This window comes from Oncorhynchus clarkii, chromosome 33 (assembly GCF_045791955.1).
Source record: "Oncorhynchus clarkii lewisi isolate Uvic-CL-2024 chromosome 33, UVic_Ocla_1.0, whole genome shotgun sequence".
Taxonomy (NCBI): Eukaryota; Metazoa; Chordata; class Actinopteri; order Salmoniformes; family Salmonidae; genus Oncorhynchus; species Oncorhynchus clarkii.
This window is the reverse complement of record NC_092179.1, coordinates 22,242,134-22,265,763: the sequence shown is the minus strand read 5'-3', so window position 1 is coordinate 22,265,763 and position 23,630 is coordinate 22,242,134. Positions and strand designations below refer to the sequence as shown.

Below are 23,630 nucleotides of genomic sequence, written 5' to 3'. Positions count from 1 at the left end.
ATGACTGACTGACTGACTGAAAACACACGCTCCATATCCATGACTGACTGACTGACTGAAAACACACACTTCATATCCATGACTGACTGAAAACACACACTCCATATCCATGACTGACTGTCTGACTGGTTGAAAACACACACTTCATATCCATGACTGACTGACTGAAAACACACACTCCATATCCATGACTGACCGACTGACTGGTTGAAAACACACACTCCATATCCATGACTGACTGACTGAAAACACACACTCCATATCCATGACTGACTGACTGACTGAAAACACACACTCCATATCCATGACTGACTGAAAAAACACACTTCATATCCATGACTGACTGAAAACACACACTCCATATCCATGACTGACTGTCTGACAACACACACTTCATATCCATGACTGACTGAAAACACACACTCCATATCCATGACTGACTGACTGAAAACACACACTCCATATCCATGACTGACTGACTGAAAACACACACTCCATATCCATGACTGACTGAAAACACACACTTCATATTCTTGACTGATTGAAAACACACACTCCATATCCATGACTGACTGGTTGAAAACACACACTTCATATCCATGACTGATTGAAAACACACACTCCATATCCATGACTGACTGGTTGAAAACACACACTCCATATCCATGACCGACTGACTGACTGAAAACACACTCCATATCCATGACCAACTGACTGACAACACACACACTCCATATCCATGACCAACTGACTGACTGAAAACACACACACTCCATATCCATGACCAACTGACTGACTGAAAACAAACACACTCCATATCCATGACTGACTGACTGAAAACACACACTCCATATCCATGACTGACTGACTGACTGACTGAAAACACACACTCCATATCCATGACTGACTGACTGACTGAAAACACACACTTCATATCCATGACTGACTGAAAACACACACTCCATATCCATGACTGACTGTCTGACTGGTTGAAAACACACACTTCATATCCATGACTGACTGACTGAAAACACACACTCCATATCCATGACTGACCGACTGACTGGTTGAAAACACACACTCCATATCCATGACTGACTGACTGAAAACACACACTCCATATCCATGACTGACTGACTAAAAACACACACACCATATCCATGACTGACTGAAACACACTCTATATCCATGACCAACTGACTGAAAACACACACTCCATATCCATGACTGACTGACTGAAAACACACACTCCATATCCATGACTGACTGACTGAAAACACACACTCCATATCCATGACTGACTGACTGACTGAAAACACACACTCCATATCCATGACTGACTGACTGAAAACACAAATTCCATATCCATGACTGACTGACTGACTGACTGACTGAAAACACACACTCCATATCCATGACTGACTGACTGACTGAAAACACACACTCCATATCCATGACTGACTGACTGACTGAAAACACACACTCCATATCCATGACTGACTGACTGAAAACACACACTCCATATCCATGACTGACTGACAGACAACACACACCATATCCATGACTGACTGACAGACAACACACACCATATCCATGACTGACTGACTGAAAACACACACTTCATATCCATGACTGACTAAAAACACACACTCCATATCCATGACTGACTGACTGACTGAAAACACACACTCCATATCCATGACTGACTGACTGACTGAAAACACACACTCCATATCCATGACTGACTGACTGACTGAAAACACACACTCCATATCCATGACTGACTGACTGAAAACACACACTCCATATCCATGACTGACTGACTGAAAACACACACTCCATATCCATGACTGACTGACAGACAACACACACCATATCCATGACTGACTGACAGACAACACACACCATATCCATGACTGACTGACTGAAAACACACACTTCATATCCATGACTGACTAAAAACACACACTCCATATCCATGACTGACTGACTGACTGAAAACACACACTCCATATCCATGACTGACCGACTGACTGGTTGAAAACACACACTCCATATCCATGACTGACTGACTGGTTGAAAACACACACGCCATATCCATGACTGACTGCCTGAAAACACACACTCCATATCCATGACTGACTGACTGAAAACACACACTCCATATCCATGACTGACTGAAAACACACACTTCATATCCATGACTGACTGAAAACACACACTTCATATCTATGACTGACTGAAAACACACACTCCATATCCATGACTGACTGTCTGACTGGTTGAAAACACACACTCCATATCCATGACTGACTGACTGACTGGATAAAGTACATACTCAGCACACAGTAATCTGTGGTTGTTCAAAATCATATCTTTGTTTGTTTTCACACACACAGACGAAGGAGTGTGTATTCAACCCACACACTTTTATCTGTCCAAACACAGTGGCTGCAGGGCTTGCTGGTGTGTGAGATAAAGATCTTTGTTTACTGAAGCTGATTCTGCAGGCTGTTGGCCCACATAGTGTTATCTATTCTATTAGACCAAGGACTGTTGAGTGCGTGTGTGACTGCGCCGTGTGTTTGTGTCGTACCCGTCTCTTGAGGGCAACTGATCTTGGACTGGTTGGTGATGAGGTGTGTGTGTGTTTGCACCTAAGTGTGTGTTTGTGTTTCCTTGTCCACATGTCTGCATGTGTGTGGCGTATTGTACCCGTCTCTTCAGGGTGACTCTGATCTTGGACTGGTTGGTGATGAGGCGGATGGGGGCACTCAGCATCTCGTTCTGGGCACTCTGGATGGCGTCCGCCTCAATGCGGATCATCTGCCAGCTGATCTCCTTAAACGTCAGGATCTGAGGGGCGCACAGGTAGCCATGGTTACACACACACACAGGGTTACGGCGGTTACATACACTTCCATGCGTGTATGCAGTGCACCCACCTCTCCTCTGTGTGGGTCCTGTATGCGTGTGAAGCGGAGGTCTGACAGGCTCCAGCTGGTGTTGACAGAGTAGACCTGCAGCTGGCTCAACTCAAAGGAGGCGTTGAACGCCTTGGCACTGATCTTCACCACGATGGAGTTGATGGACAGAGAGATGCCCTCCACCACCTTCTCAGCAAAGCCATACTCACTGGGGGAGTGGGGGAAGAGGAGGAGGTAGGCAATTGAAGGCTGGATTTGGATGAACTGAATGAAAGTATTTTTTTAATAAAGAATTTCAGCCCCATCGCACAAGGACAGGCAGACAGACACCATACACACAACTACCCTCTGAAAGGGGGGGGGGGGGGAAGAGAGAAAGAGCGCCAGCTCCCACCTTTGCCCCGAGGCTGTTGCTATGGGAGACGGGCCGTTGGGAGGGCGGGGCTCATCACAGGTGCTCATCTCCATTACCACCTTGTCCAGGGTCTGGGAGACAGAGAGATGCAGACGATTACCACACACACCCCAGGGCAAGACATTAACGGTTGTCTGCTTGTCCGTGCAAGTAAAAAAATAGTCGGACATGATCATGGATTAAGTTGGAATGGACAAGAAAAGAAAAAAGTTTGTTTGATTTTTGCACAATGAGGCTACTCCCATCAGAAGTGGAGGAATGGCATCCAGATTAGTGTGTAGCACACTGGCCTCAATCTCTGCAGAGCACTTCAGAGGAGAATTATTGTAGGCCTTTATTGACAGGCCATTTTTTTCCAGCTCATGAAACATGGGATCAACACTTTACATGTTGTGTTTATATTTTTGTTAAGTGTAGATGGCCAATTCAAAACATATTGTAGTTTGTCTGGTTATCTCACTAGTTAGCATGTACTAATGTCATTGTCATGTTCGATGTCCTAAAATAACTATCCACCGGCACTTGTGTATAACCGCAAATGGCCGACACACAGTTGATACAGGTGCATAGTTGATGAAGTCAATGCTGCATACTCCAGGTGTAAAACAGTCAAACACACACAATTGGCTTGGATTCTCCTCTATTCAATACTGGCCATGTAATTCTGACAATTTTAAATATATATTCTTAGAATAGCCTAATTGACAAGTAACTACTCTGTCAAGATCTCCCCTCAATACGGAGTATTTTTGCCTGACAAATAGATAAACATCTTAGTTAACTACCTCGCCCACCTCAGACAGTTGATCCCTGGTTCATTGAATGAGAATAAAAAAAAAAAGACATAAAAGACATAAAAAGTATTTGGTTGTAATTGTAATGTTGCAGGGTGGCCAACCATCCTCCAGGAGATTCCAAAAGAGCTACTGGGTGTGCAGGCTTTTGGTCCAGCCCTACTCGAACACACCACAGTGTAAAAAAATCTGCTGCTCAATGGGACCTTGATAAGCTGACTGGTGTGTTTGCGCAGGGTTGGATCAAAAGCCTGCACACCGGCCTCCCGAGTGGCGCAGCGGTCTAAGGCACTGCATCGCAGTGCGTCACTAGAGACCCCGGTTCAATCCCGGGCTGTATTACAACCCGGCCGTGATCGAGAGTCCCATAGGGCGGGGCACAATTGGCCCAGCGTCGTTCGGGTTTAGCCGGGTCATGTTTCGGGGGGACGCATGACTCGACCTTTGCCTCCCAAGCACGTTGGGGAGACAAAATCAAAATTGGGGAGAAAAAGGGGGAAACAAAAAACTGCACTCCCAGTAGCTCTCCAGACGGAGGGTTGACGGACCACGTGTCTTATACAGTAGCTCTCCAGAAGGAGGGTTGACGGACCACGTGTCTTATACAGTAGCTCTCCAGAAGGAGGGTTGACGGACCACGTGTCTTATACAGTAGCTCTCCAGGCGGAGGGTTGACGGACCACGTGTCTTATACAGTAGCTCTCCAGGCAGAGGGTTGACGGACCACGTGTCTTATACAGTAGCTCTCCAGACGGAGGGTTGACGGACCACGTGTCTTATACAGTAGCTCTCCAGACGGAGGGTTGACGGACAACGTGTCTTATACAGTAGCTCTCCAGACGGCAGGTTGACGGACCACGTGTCTTATACAGTAGCTCTCCAGACGGAGGGTTGACGGACCACGTGTCTTATACAGTAGCTCTCCAGACGGAGGGTTGACGGACCACGTGTCTTATACAGTAGCTCTCCAGGCGGAGGGTTGACGGACCACGTGTCTTATACAGTAGCTCTCCAGACGGAGGGTTGACGGACCACGTGTCTTATACAGTAGCTCTCCAGACGGAGGGTTGACGGACCACGTGTCTTATACAGTAGCTCTCCAGGCGGAGGGTTGACGGACCACGTGTCTTATACAGTAGCTCTCCAGATGGAGGGTTGACGGACCACGTGTCTTATACAGTAGCTCTCCAGGCGGAGGGTTGACGGACCACGTGTTTTATACAGTAGGCTATCAGGGCAGTATTTTACTTTGTGGGAGGCAAGTGGCTAAAACTGTGTCAGCAATAGGGGGAAGGAGGGCGGGACTTACCAGAGAGATGGGGTGGGTCTTCAGCTTGGTCCATGGGATCTGTCAATGAAGACAAGAAATTAGAGTCAGCCAGTCAAGCTCAGATAAGTGACAGTAATATTGGTTCAATATCATACACCTGCAATCTAGTCAGCCCAACAACATCGGCACAGCCATAATATGATCATATTTTCTTGTATTTAACCTATATGCTAAATACAGTCACATATTCCTTATATATTTTTCTGAAATACATTTGAATGCGTCTATTCCTGAAATAAATGTAATCGCTGTGAATGTAAATCAGCTGAAATGAGAGAGCCAGGCTGAGAGAATGAATCAAGGAGACAGTCTAGAGAAGCAGTCAGTGCCAGCACATTCCACTCCTCCCCAAACTACACAAATCCCTCTGAGCAGACCCTCGTAATCATGCCCGTGTCAAATCAAATAGCTTTTACACCAAAGAGTAATCTGCAGATTTGGGCATGTTCATCTTCCCCCACAACGAGTGACTCCCCGTTAAAAGGCTATAAACACTGAAATAAACATTTGGATATGTGGCGCTAATTGAATTACTACACTAAAACTGTATTTGATTTCTTCAGTCATTGAACTGAAATGGTTTAGCAAAGAGCCTGCACCTGTAGGTGATGTTGGAGCAGAGATTTAGACAAGGAAAGGAACAGTTTTGGGGTGCCTGCGTTGTGTGTTTCCGCTCCAATGAGGATGGGCATGTGTATTGTAACAGAAGATGGTGTGTGCGACTGTATGCGTTGGCATCTAAATCAGACAGAGAGTGGTATCTTCTATAGCCTAAGTGTTACAGGAGTTAAACTGCAGCTGGGGGACCCACACACCCTCTTTTTCTCTCTAGATCAGTGGGAGCTATTAGCTATAGGTTCTGCTTGACCCAGGCCCACTGGTCCTCCCGGCTAAATGGCCCGGGCCCACTGGTCCTCCCGGCTAAATGGCCCAGGCCCACTGGTCCTCCCGGCTAAATGGCCCGGGGTCACTATTTCCATGTTCCTATTGGCTAGATGTGACGCACTGGCAAAACTCCAAGGACTGAAACGTGGTGTGTGTGTCTGTATCCTGTATGTATAAAGCATGTATTTGTGTGTGTGGTCTATATATAATGAGTATTAATGTGTGTATTTTGTATGTAATAATCTATGTAGAATGTGTTTATCTCCAGTCCAAGGACTGTAACGTGGTGGCCTCTAAGCTGATCCTGATCCTAGATGACCTGCTGTGGGTGCTGACTGACTCTCAGCTCAAAGCCATGGTCCAGTACGCCAAGTCACTCAGCGAGGCCATGGACAAGTCTGCTCAGCAGAGGAAGAGCATGGCCACCGAGGACCAGGTACACAGACGCATGCAGCACGCATTACCTCAATGATAGGGCCATTACGACTGTAGCCTTACACCAAGGACAATGCACAGCGAGTGTGACACTTCAATAAACCTAAGTTAGTGACACGCAATGGGCCTCGTCTAGGAAAACACAGACAGACATAACTTAAGAAAATTTCAGAAGACAAAACTTTATCGTTTCAACGCTGGGCGGCTCCCCACTCTACTTGTTAGAATATATTGCCTGCTATGTAAAAGGGAAGGTCATGAGACAGAGATAAGATGAAGTCCTGAGACAGCAGAGATTAAATACAAGATAGAGAACCATTAGGGCAAAGAAAACAGAGGGAGAGGCTATCACTAGAAAATGGCTACAAAAATACCCTCCCACAGTGACACAATGGATAGACATTGTAAAGAAATACACCACATGTATGACCTTTGCTTTAAGAACACAAGAGGTGAGAGGTCCGGAATACTGGGAAAAATGGGTTTCGTACTTGGAAAAGGTCTAATTCAAAGATGTCAATGTAACTAATATGATGGTGAAGGTATGACGTGCACTGTAACTGACAGATCTTTTTTTGTTGTTCTTTTAGTTTACTTTATTTGTACTTTCTTTGTGTTCCTACAATAGAAACAAAGTATTAAAAAAAGAGGAAGGAGAAGGCTGGTAGTAGAGAACCGAGTAACAGAGTTTGTTGTTATTCTGCTTCATTCACCATCTCCAGGGAGTGTCAGATGATGTGCACAGACAGTTCATCTCAGTGCACTTCTATATCCACCGCTAACATTACGATGGAGACAAGGGAGAATGAAAGAGTGGGAGAGTGAGATTGGGAGTGAGAGGGGGGTGGGCAGGGGGAGAGAGAGATGAGAGGTAGCAGACAGTAAAATTGAAATATAGACTAAGATGGTGGGGTTCATCTGAGGAGAGGGACAAAGGGCGAAAGCACCGCCCAGAGTGCAGGTGTGTGTGCGCATGTCTCCCTCTCTCTTACCCGGATGGCAGCCTTGTTGCAGCCCACTTTGTTGATGGCCAGCCAGGTGGGCAGGTCCAACATGCTCTGCAGTACCTCCTCATCCAGCTCCAGGTTGGTGAGCTGGCCTTCGCCCTTCAGTGTGCTCAGGTTGATCTTGTCTGGGGACAGGTTCTTAGCAAACCTGCAGGGGGAGGAGGAAGGAGAGGATGGGAGAGGAGAAAATGAGTATTGTTGTTATTCATTCAACATCAAGGAAAGAAGTCCTTAACATACATCATAACTACAAATACAAGACACCACTGCTTTTGGGAGGGAGAGACTAAGAGAAAGACAGGAGAGAGAATTGCATTTAACCTGTCTTTATTGGCACAATTCATTAGAGTACAGTCCCCCTCTCTCCCTTACCACCAACGAGAAGAGAGAGAAATAAAGTCAGAGGTCAGACAAGAAAGATAATGGACAAGGAAAGAAAGACAGAAGAGAGCAAGACAAGGGAGCCAACCAAATCAGCCTGTTAAAAGTGGTGAGCAAACCGTTGGAAAAGATTGTTTGATCAATGAAAGTTATTTTACAGAAAACTAATTAACAACAGACTTTCTGCATGCTTATTGGGAAGGGCACTCAACATGCTCGGCACTGACAAATGACTGATGATTGGCTGAAAGAAATTGATATCAAGAAGATAGTGGGAACTGTTATGTTAGACTTCAGTGCAGCTTTTGCTGTCATTGATCACAACCTATTGCTGAAAAAAACATAGGTGTTATGGGTTTGCATCATCTGCCATATTATGGACCGAGAGTTACCCATTTAATAATGGGTAATGGAAGCCTCTCTGAAACTGAAACACTTAACATGGATCTCCAGTCAGTTTTAGAATGGGTAACTAGCAATAGGCTGGTGCTCAGTATCAAAACTAAAAGCATAATTTTGGGGAGAAATGACTCAATGCTAAACCTCGTTTAAATCTATTATTGAATAATGTGGCCATTGAGCAAGTTGAGGAGACTACACTTCAAACTGCTGGGTGTAAACCTAGATAGCAGACTGTCATGGTCGAAACATATAGACTCAATGGTTGCAAAATGGGAAGAGGTCTGTCCAGACAGATCCTACAGGCCCTAGTTTTGTTGCACCTTGACTACTGCCCAGCGGTGTGGTCATGTGTTACGTTCCCCAGTTTCTGTGCTGTGGTTTGTTAGGTGTGTGTTTCAGGATGGCTTCCTGAAATCCCCCCCCACCCCAACAGCTGATTGGTCGACTCCATGGCTAATTGGAGAGCTGACCTCATCAAGTTACAGCTGTATCCGATTAGACTCCTTCTGAAGCTATATAAAAGCCAGTGTTCTGTTCAGGAGGGAGATGATTGCTGAGAGAGGAGGCTGATGGCTGTGTGTTATTTACTGTGTTGGTTGTTCTCAGAGGGAGATGATTAGTATGTCCTGTGTTTTCATTGTTGCGCAGAGGTATAATTTGTTGCCAGTATTTTTGTAGTCGTCCTACTAAGGTCCATCTATGAACATAGAACTGTGTTTAAATTGTTTAATTACATTTGAATGTTTAATTTGTTCCCCGGGGGAAGGCACCTAGGGAGTGCTTAGGCAAGAGGCCCGCGGGCATACATATACCCGTAGTATATTCACTGTCTAGGCACACTAGGAAAGACCTGGGCGGACCATCCCTGTATTTTGGTTAGCGCACCAGGTGGTGTTAAGTTAAGTAAGTAGTGGGTAGGTAGGTAAGGTACTTTTGTTCAGTCCAGCCCCTTTTCCCCCAAATTACTGTGTGACAGAATAAATTCCTTGTAAACGGTACAATTCTCTGCCTTTTGTCATCCTTACTCACACCTACAGTCCATACCTCTTTCACTTCACGGAGAGTGAGCAGGGTGTTGCGTTCCCTCTAAATAGAGGCGTGCGTAACGTGTGCCAAAGGACATGGATAAATTGCAGTTGATTCAGACCAAAGTAGCACGTATCGCACTTAGATGTACACGGAGGGTGAATGTCAGTAGCATGCATGTCAATCTCTCCTGCCTCAGAGTTGAGGATAGATTGACTGCACCACTATTGGTCCTTGTGCGAGGTATTGATGTGTTGAAGGTACCGAACTGTCTGTTCATGCAGTTGGCACACAGTTCGGACACTCATCGGTACAAGACATGCAATCGGAGGTCTCTTCACAGTCCCCAGGTCCAGAACAGAGGCTGGGAAACGCAGTGTTAAATAGTCATGACTACATGGAACTCTGCCACCCCAAGTAACTCAAGCTAGGATTAAAACCAGATAAAAGGACTGTGGAGAGAAACAACCATTTTATATACATCCCTTGTATTGTAATTTGCACTGTACTCTGTATTAGACGAAGATATTCTGTACAGTGCCTTGCGAAAGTATTCGGCCCCCTTGAACTTTGCGACCTTTTGCCACATTTCAGGCTTCAAACATAAAGATATAAAACTGTATTTTTTTGTGAAGAATCAACAAGTGGGACACAATCATTGAAAGATTATTGGAATCTGTGTGAGTAGCGGGACAGGTAGGATGACTGACAGTGAAGGTGAACAGGTGGTCACGTGTCAGGTGACAGGAATGGATGAGACTGAGGCAGGAATTCCTTTAACCATGAAGTGGTATATTTACTGAGTAGTCTGTGCTGCATCACAAAGGAAACAAATAACATGTATCCAATCAGATTCATAATCAAAGATCAAATCATATCATTCATTCATTATTAACACAAGTTTGGGAGGTCAACAGTTCAGTTCATTAAGTCAATAGTAATCATCCGCGAGTCATTTAGGCTTGTAACTATTTATCATAAATCATGAAAGAATACAAACAGGGAATGGTTATACAATCTATAATCCCCATGATCAAAGTCTATCAGTTAGCAAACAATGACGTTTCTCATTTCACTCTTTCAATTATCTTCATGTGTACATATAATCAATTTCAATACATATGAACCATATCGGTTGCATAATTGGCCTATGAGGATCCGTAGGGCCGTGATCATTACCGCGGTAATAACTATAAACAATAACTGAATGGCCCACTCTCCCGATCGCCACAGATCATTCAGATGAAAGGTAACATAGTCGGTGGACTTACGTGGATTCATGGACGCACAGAACTTCTGGATCAGATGGAGTTAAGGAAGAGAAAGCAGCGAGATCAGGCAATGGCAATTTCCTCCTTTTATGGAGTTGAGATCTGTCGGACATTTCCACCTGACCTAATTAAAGCGCCCCTGGCCCAGCTGAGTAAATGGCAATGAATTAAAGGAGTATTCCACCAACTCCATGGGCCTTTTCTACAATCATGAAGTGGAACGACATTTATTGGATATTTCAAACTCTTTTAACAAATCAAAAACTGAAAAATTGGGCGTGCAAAATGATTCAGCCCCTTTACTTTCAGTGCAGCAAACTCTCTCCAGAAGTTCAGTGAGGATCTCTGAATGATCCAATGTTGACCTAAATGACTAATGATGATAAATACAATCCACCTGTGTGTAATCAAGTCTCCGTATAAATGCACCTGCCCTGTGATAGTCTCAGAGGTCCGTTAAAAGCGCAGAGAGCATCCTGAAGAACAAGGAACACACCAGGCAGGTCCGAGATACTGTTGTGAAGAAGTTTAAAGCCGGATTTGGATACAAAAAGATTTCCCAAGCTTTAAACATCCCAAGGAGCACTGTGCAAGCGATAATATTGAAATGGAAGGAGTATCAGACCACTGCAAATCTACCAAGACCTGGCCGTCCCTCTAAACTTTCAGCTCATACAAGGAGAAGACTGATCAGAGATGCAGCCAAGAGGCCCATGATCACTCTGGATGAACTGCAGATCTACAGCTGAGGTGGGAGACTCTGTCCATAGGACAACAATCAGTCGTATATTGCACAAATCTGGCCTTTATGGAAGAGTGGCAAGAAGAAAGCCATTTCTTAAAGATATCCATAAAAAGTGTTGTTTAAAGTTTGCCACAAGCAACCTGGGAGACACACCAAACATGTGGAAGAAGGTGCTCTGGTCAGATGAAACCAAAATTGAACTTTTTGGCAACAATGCAAAACGTTATGTTTGGCGTAAAAGCAACACAGCTGAACACACCATCCCCACTGTCAAACATGGTGGTGGCAGCATCATGGTTTGGGCCTGCTTTTCTTCAGCAGGGACAGGGAAGATGGTTAAAATTGATGGGAAGATGGATGGAGCCAAATACAGGACCATTCTGGAAGAAAACCTGATGGAGTCTGCAAAAGACCTGAGACTGGGACGGAGATTTGTCTTCCAACAAGACAATAATCCAAAACATAAAGCAAAATCTACAATGGAATGGTTCAAAAATAAACATATCCAGGTGTTAGAATGGCCAAGTCAAAGTCCAGACCTGAATTCAATCGAGAATCTGTGGAAAGAACTGAAAACTGCTGTTCAAATGCTCTCCATCCAACCTCACTGAGCTCGAGCTGTTTTGCAAGGAGGAATGGGAAAAAATGTCAGTCTCTCGATGTGCAAAACTGATAGAGACATACCCCAAGCGACTTACAGCTGTAATGGCAGCAAAAGGTGGCGCTACAAAGTATTAACTTAAGGGGGCTGAATAATTTTGCACGCCCAATTTTTCAGTTTTTGATTTGTTAAAAAAGTTTGAAATATCCAATAAATGTCGTTCCACTTCATGATTGTGTCCCACTTGTTGTTGATTCTTCACAAAAAAATACAGTTTTATATCTTTATGTTTGAAGCCTGAAATGTGGCAAAAGGTCGCAAAGTTCAAGGGGGCCGAATACTTTCGCAAGGCACTGTATGTACTGATATGTATGATGTTTTAAATGTATTTCAGTCCTTGACTAATAATGTTCTGTATTGTTTCATGTGGACCCCAGGAAGAGTAGCTGATGATTTTGCAGCGGCTAATGAGGATCCTAATAAATACCAGTACCGAGGAGAGACCAGATAGTGAAACAGAGAGGTAGGCCTATAGGCCTGTTATGGAACATTATAGAGTTCTGCTGAAAGTCATATTACAGACTTGGAAAAGAGGGAGACAGTGACATGTCTGCTGCCTCTTAAAACCGTACTCAAGGGTGTGTGTGAACTTTAGTGTCACACTTTCCCAACTCGTATCTTTCATCAGGAGGTAGCACAGCCAATGGGTTTGTGTGTCCTGGGTGCGCATGGGTGGGTTCCATCGCTAGGCCCCGCTCAAAGCTCCAACACACACTGTGCCCATGACCTTGTGCCATAGTCCCTAGACTCCCAAACAGTTTGTGGTTAGTAGTTAGCCAAACACCCACATACCAGGCAAAAGGTCATTGTCCTAATTACTGTTCACAGATAAAGAATTCCCAGTAACTCACAGCTGGATTTAATCAATCCACATTCCACACAACAACCTGTGTGTGTTTGTACAGCACAAGTGTGTGTCCATATACAGCCTGTTTCACTACGTTAACTCATTTTATCGATCTACATTACACCACAACCTAAGCACGACAACACACGGTCAACACACACAAATGTTAATGAAGCAGACTGCCACGGTTTGACTGCTGTAATCTTATTATCTACCTGGTTGGCAGGCAGCTAATCTGACACAGATAAAAGTACCATGCAATAGGACCAGATCAAAAGCTCACAACTGTGCTGCAACATTCAGCCAACATTTAAATAACATCCTTTAACTCATATTTTAATAACCGCTAGACAGATTCACAACTCTGAGACAACCAATGGCCTGGTAACTTATATAGCATGATTCATTTGTCCCACATCACAACCCATAGGCTATACCATATTGAAGACAATAAGATGAAGTAACCCTTACATGCTGATCTACGGTCAGTTTTCACTCATCATCCAACTGTTGAGGTTAGGATTGGGGAGAGTAAGCTGATCCTAGATCTATGGTTTGGGGCAGCAACTCCCATTCTAGTAAATTATTCATCTAGTCAAGACTCTCAGCGTGAAGAGCAGAGGGGCAGTGTGAACAGGCCACACACAGAGAGAGTGAGCTCTGGTGCAGTGAACTCTTATACTTCGGTCAGTTGTGTTGCCGACTGTGGCCATAAGGAAGTAGCAAGATCCGATCAGCTTCTCTGGCCTATCACACTCACACAGAATGACTGGAAACAGCTAATTAAACTTCCTCTGTACCTACCTCATTCCTGATCAAGCTTTTGTTTAGGTAGTTCCCTTATATGGGCTAACCTTTCTAGGATATCTTTTTGAGCTTTTTAAAATGTGGGCTACCTTTCTGCCAACTGGGTTTTAGTAGAGTGACATGACTAAATTGTGTACTGATCTTTGTTGGCTGTTTTGCTCAGTCTCAAATGGGACAAAAAATGATTAGAAGAGAGTAATAATTAGAGGTCGACAGATTGTGATTTTTCAACGCCTATACCGATGCCGATTATTGGAGGACAAAAAAATGCCGATACCGATTAAAATCGGCCGATTTTTTTTTAAAATGTATTTGTAATCATGACAATTACAACAATACTGAATGAACACTTATTTTAACTTAATATAATACATCAATAAAATAAATGTATCCTCAAATAATGAAGCATGTTCAATTTGGTTTAAATAATGCAAAAACAAAGTGTTGCTCAGAACATGAGAACATATGAAAGCTGGTGGTTCCTTTTAACGTGAGTCTTCAATATTCCAAGGTAAGACATTTTAGGTTGTAGTTATTATAGGAATTATAGGACTATTTCTCTCTATACCATTTGTATTTCATATACCTTTGACTATTGGATGTTCTTATAGGCACTTTAGTATTGCCAGTGTAACAGTATACCTTCTGTCCCTCTCCTTGCTCCTACCTGGGCTCGAACCAGGAACACAACGACAACAGCCACCCCCGAAGCAGCGTTACCCACATGCAGAGCAAGGGGAACAACTACTCCAAGTCTCAGAGCGAGTGACGTTTGAAACGCTATTAGCTCGCACCCCGCTAACTAGCTAGCCATTTCACATCGGTTACACCAGCCTAATCTCGGGAGTTGATAGGCTTGAAGTCATAAACAGCGCTGTGCTTGCGAAGAGCTGCTGGCAAAACGTATGAAAGTGCTGTTTGAATGAATGCTTATGAGCCTGCTGGTGCCTACCATTGCTCAGTCAGACTGCTCTTTCAAATGATAGACTTAATTTGCGTAACAGGTGGGCTCCTCGTGAGGCAAGTGGTTAGAGCATTGGACTAGTTAACCGTAAGCTGACAAGGTAAAAATCTGTCGTTCTGCCACTGAACAAGGCAGTTAACCCACTGTTCCTAGGCCGTCATTGAAAATAAGAATGTGTTCTTAACTGACTTGCCTAGTTAAATAAAGATTAAATAGTGTAATTTGTCTTATTTTTATAAAAGATACAAATCGTCAAAATCGGGCATCCAAAATGACCGATTTCCGATTGTTATGAAAACTTGAAAACGGCCCTAATTAAAATCGTCCATTCCGATTAATCCATCGACCTCTAGTAAAAATACCCTAAAACATTGTTAGAATCTGCCCTAGAGTAGAGGTATTAAATCAATTATTTTACAACAGAAGTTGAAGGAGACTAACTGGCTTGAGGTGGATGATTAGGTGGCTGAGGTATTAGGCGAGGCCAGGTTAAATTAAGCCAAGGCACCATGATTCACCCCCTCTTCACCGTCATAGATGGTGTTGGTGTGTGTCTGTCTGTATTACACACACAACTTTTGGCCATGGTCTCCACAGGTTTTGTAATTGGGGCCTGTAAGGCTCACCTTCTCCCTGCCTCCATCAGAGCCATAAATATTACAATGCTCCGGGCCCCTGTGTGTGTGCCATTCGGTTGGCCACATGATTCGTTGTTGATGTGTTTATTGTAGTCGGGCACACAGGAGATCCCCCAACCTTGACTGACTCAATCTAAACAAGGGACGACAAGGTTAATTTGTCTGGAGCAACCTTCCTCAGGATACACAGACACACATTTGGGTTATTCTTTGAGGGATAAACCAGTCGCCTGGCAGAACGTATTCAATTCAGTAGTCTCTGCAAAGATAGAAAGTGTGTGTACATGTGCGTCCATTCCTCAGATTAAATTAGAGAATCAACTTGATTAGATGAACCTATGATCTAACTGCAGATGACCCGTTTCTGTTCTCACAACTCACTGGAAACAGGCCAATGAAACCTGCCCTGGTGCTGGAGTAATGGCCTTTATTTTATGAGGTCTAAGTGCAACGCTTGTGTCCAATCTGACAACACAGACTTCATTGAGTTGGCGTGTGTGCTCCAAACAGTGTGTTTATTCTATTAAACGTGTCCATTATCACAACACTGCCTTCTGTTTGTGTCCATTTTGAAAACACTGACTTTAAGTATTCTAGTTAATGTCCTTATATCATGTGTTCCAATTGGTTTCTTCTTCACTATCAAGTACATTAGCATCCATTTTGGATACACTATGAGTTATTGTGTAGAAAATAGGCCTCATTTCTTTATTGCAAATGATGCCCAAGTATTTAAGCTAGTAAAGTATACCTGTTTCCCTTCGAGAAGCAACTGATTTCATTGTTTACTTCTGTTTCCTGTGTTGCTTTTGACTGAGCCAGCAAATATGGTTAGCACAAGCAGGTTTGAATGAATAACTTTTTCCCAAAGCATGTTCCTCGCTGTCATTTTTGGAATGTTCTTAGATTAAAACTCTTCTTAGCCAGCCCCTTTCCCCTCTCAGTCTTCTCTCGCTGACCCTGTGGTTATTATTTTGTATTTAGCGGCTGTGTGTATCGGTATCCCTCCATCTATCATCCGCCCATCAGTCCAGTCACATTCCTGCGCACATCATCAAGCCGTGCCACAGAGACCACTAGTTGAATCAAATGTGTTAGTGCTGCGCTAGAACAAAAATGTTCACCAACAGTTAGGGTCCCCTAGGAATGAAATGTTGAGGAGTAAACTGACATAGCCTGCTAGACAGAGGAGAAGGTAAGATGTAGAGAGAAAGAGATGGGCAGATGCATAGAGAGAAAGACAGACAGGGGACTGGAGCTGAGCATGTGACTAAAACAATGTTGACACCTGATCACAGTGAGCCTCAGTAGAATGAATATTTAACACAGCACAGGGCTCCCAGACGCACTCAATAATGACTGGACCACACACACAGGCCCAACATCAGTGTGTGTGTGTGTTGTTTATGAGTGCACATTTAAGAGTCTCTGCGTGTGTGTGTGTAACCCCAGACCCTGCGGTGTCTGGCCCTGGTCCAGGGCCATGTCGGTACCTGATTCTCTTGGTTTAATGGGGAGAGGGACATCTTTATCAATTCACCCTTGGGACCACCTGAGAGCAGCAGCACACTGTTGGTGGAAACACCTCGCACCACCAGCCACACTCGCATTTGTGTGTGTGTGTGTGTGTGTGTGTGTGTGTGTGTGTTCCCAAAGGCCAATGTTTTGACATACAACAAGGCCTCGAAGGCAAGAGTCAGACTTTCTCTCCTGCCTTCAGGAGGTCGTTGCAGATAGAAACACTGCTAGTATATCACAGACATGATGTTATCCTACTCTACATGACGGAAGCATGGCTGTTCTACATTATATATTTCTATCTGAACATTGATATGTTGCACCTCATTGAGTGGAACCCTGGTGAATATGCCCCAAGCATTGACATTGCTTGACATCACTATAATGAGCAGTGGGTTTGGCTTCTTCCAAGCAGGTCTGCTTCGAATGCAAGACCAATCACGTAACGACCCTAGGAACTGATAATGACATAATTCCCCCGGTCCTGCTGACGCTAACAGTAATGCACACACACACAGTCCAATGTTGTAGGACACTAAAGCTTTGTTCACATTGCCAGTTTGAAGTGATTCAAATCCTATCTTGTTGAATATCCGATCCAAATCTGTTCTGCTAAAAGCACATGAAATTGGTTATTTCAGGCCACATTTCAAACCACCTTCATAGGCGGTTTGAAATCAGATACAAATCTGATTCCTGGCCATGCGACTTGTGTCTGAATGGTCAAATACGATTCCTGGCCATGCGACTTGTGTCTGAATGGTCAAATCCAATTTGTTGGCCTTCAAGTGGTTCAGACTTATTAGGCATATCTTGTTCCTAGATGGCTACTATGTTGACAGTAAAAAAAAAGTGGTAGCTAACTAGCTTGTTAATTGTTTACAAACAAATGAATGAATGTGCTAGCTAGCTAGCTGACTGCTGTGGCTAGCCAGCTAGCTAGCTGACTGCTGTGGCTAGCCAAAAATGACTCATTTTTCAAGTTGGATCATCTCATCCCTTGAGGCTTCTTCCACTATGATTTTAAACATTCAAATCAACTGGGACACATCCATGGCATTAGCTTGATACATAACTTCTAACTGATAGGAAGCATGAGCACCACCACCAGTCAGTCTACACCACTGCACAGACCCGTCATTACTATGAATACTAGCTTACCCATGTCAGCAGATGTCTTGTCTGAACACACACATCAGATTTGGTCCTTTTTAACTTTCAGTTTGGACAGTCAGTATTCCAAAACGGATTTGAAAAACAAAACTGACTTGAGCATTAAGGCCTACAGTGTGAACAAGGCTTAAAAGGAAATGACAGTCATAGGCTGTGTATGTAAAACTTGGCTGTGGCCACTGTTTGTGTGACCATGAAGGGCACAGCAACCACTAGCCATCAAAGCCTCTGCCTTGCCGCATAAATACCAAGGGCTCCACTGGCAATACTGAAAGTCAAGGGCTTTTGTTCACAATGCATTGCTGGCAGGAAGCAATGCATTAAAAAGCCCAATGCACTTTCCTCTTTCTAAAGCTACAACACTTGTTTAACTGCATTGTGTGTGACTATAACAGAGCTTACTGTTCTAGGTCAATCCAAAACAGTTTGCAAGTCATCCCTTCTTATCCAGCCGGTAACATGGGAGATTCAACCTACATCTAAAAGTTAAGGTTTTATCTAAGCTTTTACTTTTATAGGCGTTATGTTGTTTAAATCCAGTTTTCTAGGAGCTACAGGTGTAAGGACGTGAATGCTCTTGGACCATTATCAGTCAGTTGAAGGTAGGTTCAACTGAATGTGATGGGGCAATTTATGTTATTACAGGGAAGTTACCCATTATCTTCTAAATGGAGAAGGATTTCGATGAACTTCCCTCAGGGCACCAACCTGGAACAATAAATAATGCATGTGCCTAGCTGAAAGCTGTCGATAACAACGGTGACAACTGATGACTGTGTTGCAAACATAGGGACTATATTGTGTAGACTCAGTCTCAGGTGTAGTCTTTTCATTCCATGACCCATGAAAAATATTTTACACTTCACTAGCTGATTAAATGTGTCTATTAATCCTTTATCAAATACTTGTGAGAGGAAAAGGTTGCACAAAACTTTGTCTACTACAACAACCAAGGCCTCTATCTTCCCTGCTCAGTCTCCATGGTACTGGCAAACAAACAAGGCATGTGTGTATGATGTGTACAGGTGCTTAGTCATCTCTATGCTGTGGAAGGTGCATTATTATCCCAAGCTGCTAATGCAAGCAAGAGTGGACATACATACAGCCCCGGTGCAAGTAAATACAGTAGAGCAGGGGTGTCAAACTCATTCCATGGAGGGCCGAGTGTCTGCTGATTTTTGATAAAGACCTAGACAACCAGATGAGGGGAGTTCCTTACTAATCAGTGATCTTAATTAATCAATCAATTACAAGAAAGAAGCAAAAACCTGCTGAATGAGTTTGGCAAATGTGCAATAGAGCAGAGTTCCCCAATCTCGGTCCTGGGGCCTCTCCGGGTGCACATTTAGTTTTTTGCCCTAGCACTACACTGCTGATTCAAATAATCAACTCATCATCAAGCATTGATTAGTACCGAGTTTGGGAAACCCTGCAGTAGAGAGCAAAGTTGGCTCTCGAGTGGCGTCATTACAGACACCCTGGTTCTAATCCAGGCTGTATCACAACTGGCCGTGATTAGGAGTCCCATAGGGCTGCGCACAATTGGCCCAGCGTCATCCAGGTTTGGCTGGTGTAGGCGGTCATTGTAAATAAGAATTTGTTCTTAACTGACTTGCCTAGTTAAACAAAGGTTAAATTAAAAAAATTAAATGGCCCAAAATGACTCAACTTTCCCCGATGTGGCAACCTGGTCTCAGAGCAGTTCGTATTATTCTGCACGGAAACCCGAGACACTACATTTAGTATGATATGTAACCATACCAAATGTAACATAAGACAGATGGTTACTTAAGGCAAAAACTAAAAAGTGGGGTGGTTGGTTGGTCCGGGTGGGCATATAGCGACCCAAAAGGTTGTGAGTTTGAATATCATCATGAACATCTTTTGCATTTTACCATCTTTAACTACTTACTACTTTTTAGCTACTTAGCGTGTTAGCTAACCCTTCCCCTGACCTTAACCCCTAGCCTAGTTAAGTTAGCGAGCTAGATAATGTTAGCCACCTAGCTAGAATGTGTAACATATACGTTTAGCAAATTTGTAACATATTGTGTTTTGGAAATACGTAACATATAATACGAATTGTAATTGAACATACAAAATTGGGTGAAGGACATCCAAAAAGTAATACATACCATACGAAACGTAACAACGTTACTAAATGAACAGAATAATTTGAAATGTTCTGAGACCTGGTTGGGTGTAGTACTAGCTGTGTCAGTACGTGGCGTGTTTGTCTCTGCCAGAAGCATATGCTGCTAGCTAGCTAACCAGTGTAGTTTACCTGGCTAACTAGATGGCTAATGACAATCATTGATGTAACCTAGCAAATAGAACACTTGCTATATCTGGCTAAACAATGATTAACGGGACATAGCTAGCCAGCTAATGTTAACGTACTGGTGGAGCCTAGGCTAGGGAGATTAGTTGCGTTAACAATACGCAAGGTTAGCCATAAGCAGTTATCAAACAAGCCAGTTAGCTAGCTAACTAAACACGACAGACACCGGTCTGTTTTTGGCAACCAACAACAACAAGCAAACTTGCTCGTAACTGGCTAGCTAGCTACGCTAACCAAGTTCAGCTGCGCAAGCATAGTGAGTGCCCCGTCAGTGGCCTCCCGCGCGCTAAGGTACAGCGCTGCTAACGCGCTAGCTTGGTTCCCAAATGAAACCCCTTTGGGAGTTAGTTGTATTTTGTCTCTCCGCCTGGTTCATATCGATTGACACTGACCTGGAGAGGTGTTTGAGGATCTGTTTCTTGATCAGCCCAGCCATGACCACATAAATGATTTATCCCAGCGATGCAGTTCAAATTCTCAATTCCGAGTCAGGGTGCATTTTTTGTGGTCTTTGTGAGGCTAGCCCAGTTCTCGCTCCCTTCCCGCGGAGATTTGACAGGGAAAAACAAACCTCCGAGACACAGCTAGTTAGCTTCAGAAGGCCAATAAACCATTACAACTAGTACTAAAGTCCATCTTCACTGCAACAGCACCTGGAAACACGGCCTGTGCTGTCACAACGTCTGATGGGCGGGCCAGCGCCGACCAAAGTCAAAGAGCATGGATGACTCAGGCATTACGTCAGCATTGTCCCATGTAGTATTGTTTTATTTTAGAAGTGAAACCGTAATTGCCTGTTTTTACTGTGGCAGAGTGCATCCGCACGGGGAGATATTTGGGGGTGGGGCTGCTGCGATTTTTTTCGCCGACGGGGGTACCATCTACCTGTGAGTTGCAGTTCCAGTCTCCTCTCGAAAGACTGCCAGTCAGTGACCTCTGGTGGACAAAGGCAGGGAGATGGGTCCAGCTGCAGCTGTCATCTATCAGGCCCACCACCTCTCAGGCCCCTCTCCAATGCCAGAACCATCACTTCCGGGTCTGACACATCAAGCAGAATATTTTTTTCTGTTTACCACAGAGAGGATAGCGTCCAAACGACCGACAATTCACTTTAGGTCGAAACTAATACACAATTCGCCCCCACTTATATCTGCTATCCAACACATCAACAGATTACACACCAATTTCAAGATAAAACATTGCACAATGATTATACTACAATGATGGCATAGCCTAAATTAAAAACTCTGATAATACTTTTATTTCCCTTTTGACCCACATTTTTATTGTATAGACAGTCAGGGGAAATCCATTATATCAAAGTATCAGTTAAACACAAACATTAAGATCCCTGCAACAAAGTGTACAAGCTGTAATGATATGCTAACATTCATTCTGCCATTTTGGCAGTATAGTCATATCAGTGCGTACGTTTACATGCATGGCAATAATTAGATATTAAACTTACTGTTGCAGTAGGCAGAGTCTGAAATAGTAATGTAAACACCTTACTCTGTTTACGGTATCTTAATCAGCGTAAGGTCACAATTGAAGTATGCATATACCGATTGAAACGGTTTTCGGAGCAATCTTTCAAATTGTTAGGACATGTAAACAACTTAATCGACGTTCCAGTAGTGTATTAGATCTGTGCATGTGCTAGCACCAGCCGAGCAAGGCTCTCTCTATGGCATGAGTGAAGTGAGTTCGGAACAACTGAATGTATGCGTCTTAGAAGTATTTTTCACATGCAAACTTTATATGTCCGAACTAAGAATCATATACGCTTCTCAAAAATAACATGTCTCTGTGATTGCTGATTTTCTGCATGTATCAGAGCTCCATTAGGTAGCCTGATTTCAGATGTGTCCATATACATAGGATTATTAGGGAAATTGTTACTCTTGCAAAGCATGTCAACGTTTTAATTTAACTATTATATTAATATGACTAGCCACAATAATCGCTTTATTGTGTGCATGTAACCGTACTCACTGAGGGGTCCTGGCGTTGGTGGGGAGCCTGAGATATTATGTCCCACCGGTACTCGTCCCACCAGTAGGTGGCAGTATACAGAGGGGCCTGAGAGTCTGCAGTTAGACTCAATTGGACAACGGACAATGTGCTTGGAGTGTTCAAACATCAGATAACTAAATCATCCTGCAACTTTTATCAAACCTTTAAAAACACACGTGAAAACAATTATTTTGTGGCAGATTAATACAAAACAGAGCGTTTTGTTATCCATTTTGTGTAAAATATGCATTTGTTTCTTAATTTGCATTGTGGTGCTTGCTAAATGTTATTGAAACTATTCAAATGTCCAACTCTACAGGTTTGCAGTTTGCAATCGGTGACAGCAATCCTATCATGATTTAGAGAGAACATAGCTATATAGCATAGGCCAGTGATTAGGTTACGCTGATTAGGTAATAAATAGTATGCCAATAGCCTAATGACTTCGGCACAATGGAAGAAATTGAAAATATGCCTATTTGTTATATATATATATATATTTTTTTTTTTTAAATTTTTTTTTAAAATACATTAATAGTTGTTCGAAACACTTCCTGATCTGGTCTGGTATAGCAACATGCCTTGGATTGAGGGAACTCTAGGAAAGGATGTCGAGGCATACACGATAAGGCTACTCTAGTTGCCACGTATGAAGGGAGGAGCAAATGAGAGGGAAAAAACTATCCAACAACCCCTCCTCTTTACTGTTGGTACAGTATTGAAACAAATTACATCAGTTGATTTCTGAGATCATTATTTTTCTAGACATGTTTAGGCTATCCTATACCAGGATTTTGGCTTATATAAGCAGGGTTTGAAAGACATGAAACATCAATGGGCCTAATTCTATTATTCCAAATAAAGAGACCTAGTTTTTTCCTCAACTTTATCAGAACTAGTTTCTGTGTTTCTGAATAACACTAGTTACTGTGTTTTCTACATAATTCCATAGCCATTGGAGACATAAGGCAAGTACAGCCACCAATTTTGCAGTCAGAAAGTCAGGTCCCACAATAAGAAAGACGCCCCTTTTTTGCATACCTCGAC

At 43.3% G+C, this 23,630-nt stretch overlaps 1 protein-coding gene across 3 annotated transcripts in view; it reads right to left on the bottom strand.

The window, feature by feature from the left end:
- Positions 1-21,261, bottom strand: part of LOC139392665 (bridge-like lipid transfer protein family member 3B) — a 55,474-nt gene extending 34,213 nt beyond the window's left edge. For all 3 annotated transcript variants that reach the window (XM_071140812.1, XM_071140813.1, XM_071140814.1), the window contains exons 1-6: positions 20,960-21,261; positions 7,779-7,941; positions 5,446-5,484; positions 3,322-3,413; positions 2,946-3,135; positions 2,716-2,856 (exon numbers count right to left, since the gene is read on the bottom strand). In XM_071140812.1, the coding sequence (XP_070996913.1) occupies positions 2,716-2,856; positions 2,946-3,135; positions 3,322-3,413; positions 5,446-5,484; positions 7,779-7,941; positions 20,960-21,003 (669 nt within the window). In that variant the 5' untranslated portion in view covers positions 21,004-21,261. The remainder of the gene's footprint in view (positions 1-2,715; positions 2,857-2,945; positions 3,136-3,321; positions 3,414-5,445; positions 5,485-7,778; positions 7,942-20,959) is intronic.
- Between the last annotated feature and the right edge of the window lie 2,369 nt (positions 21,262-23,630).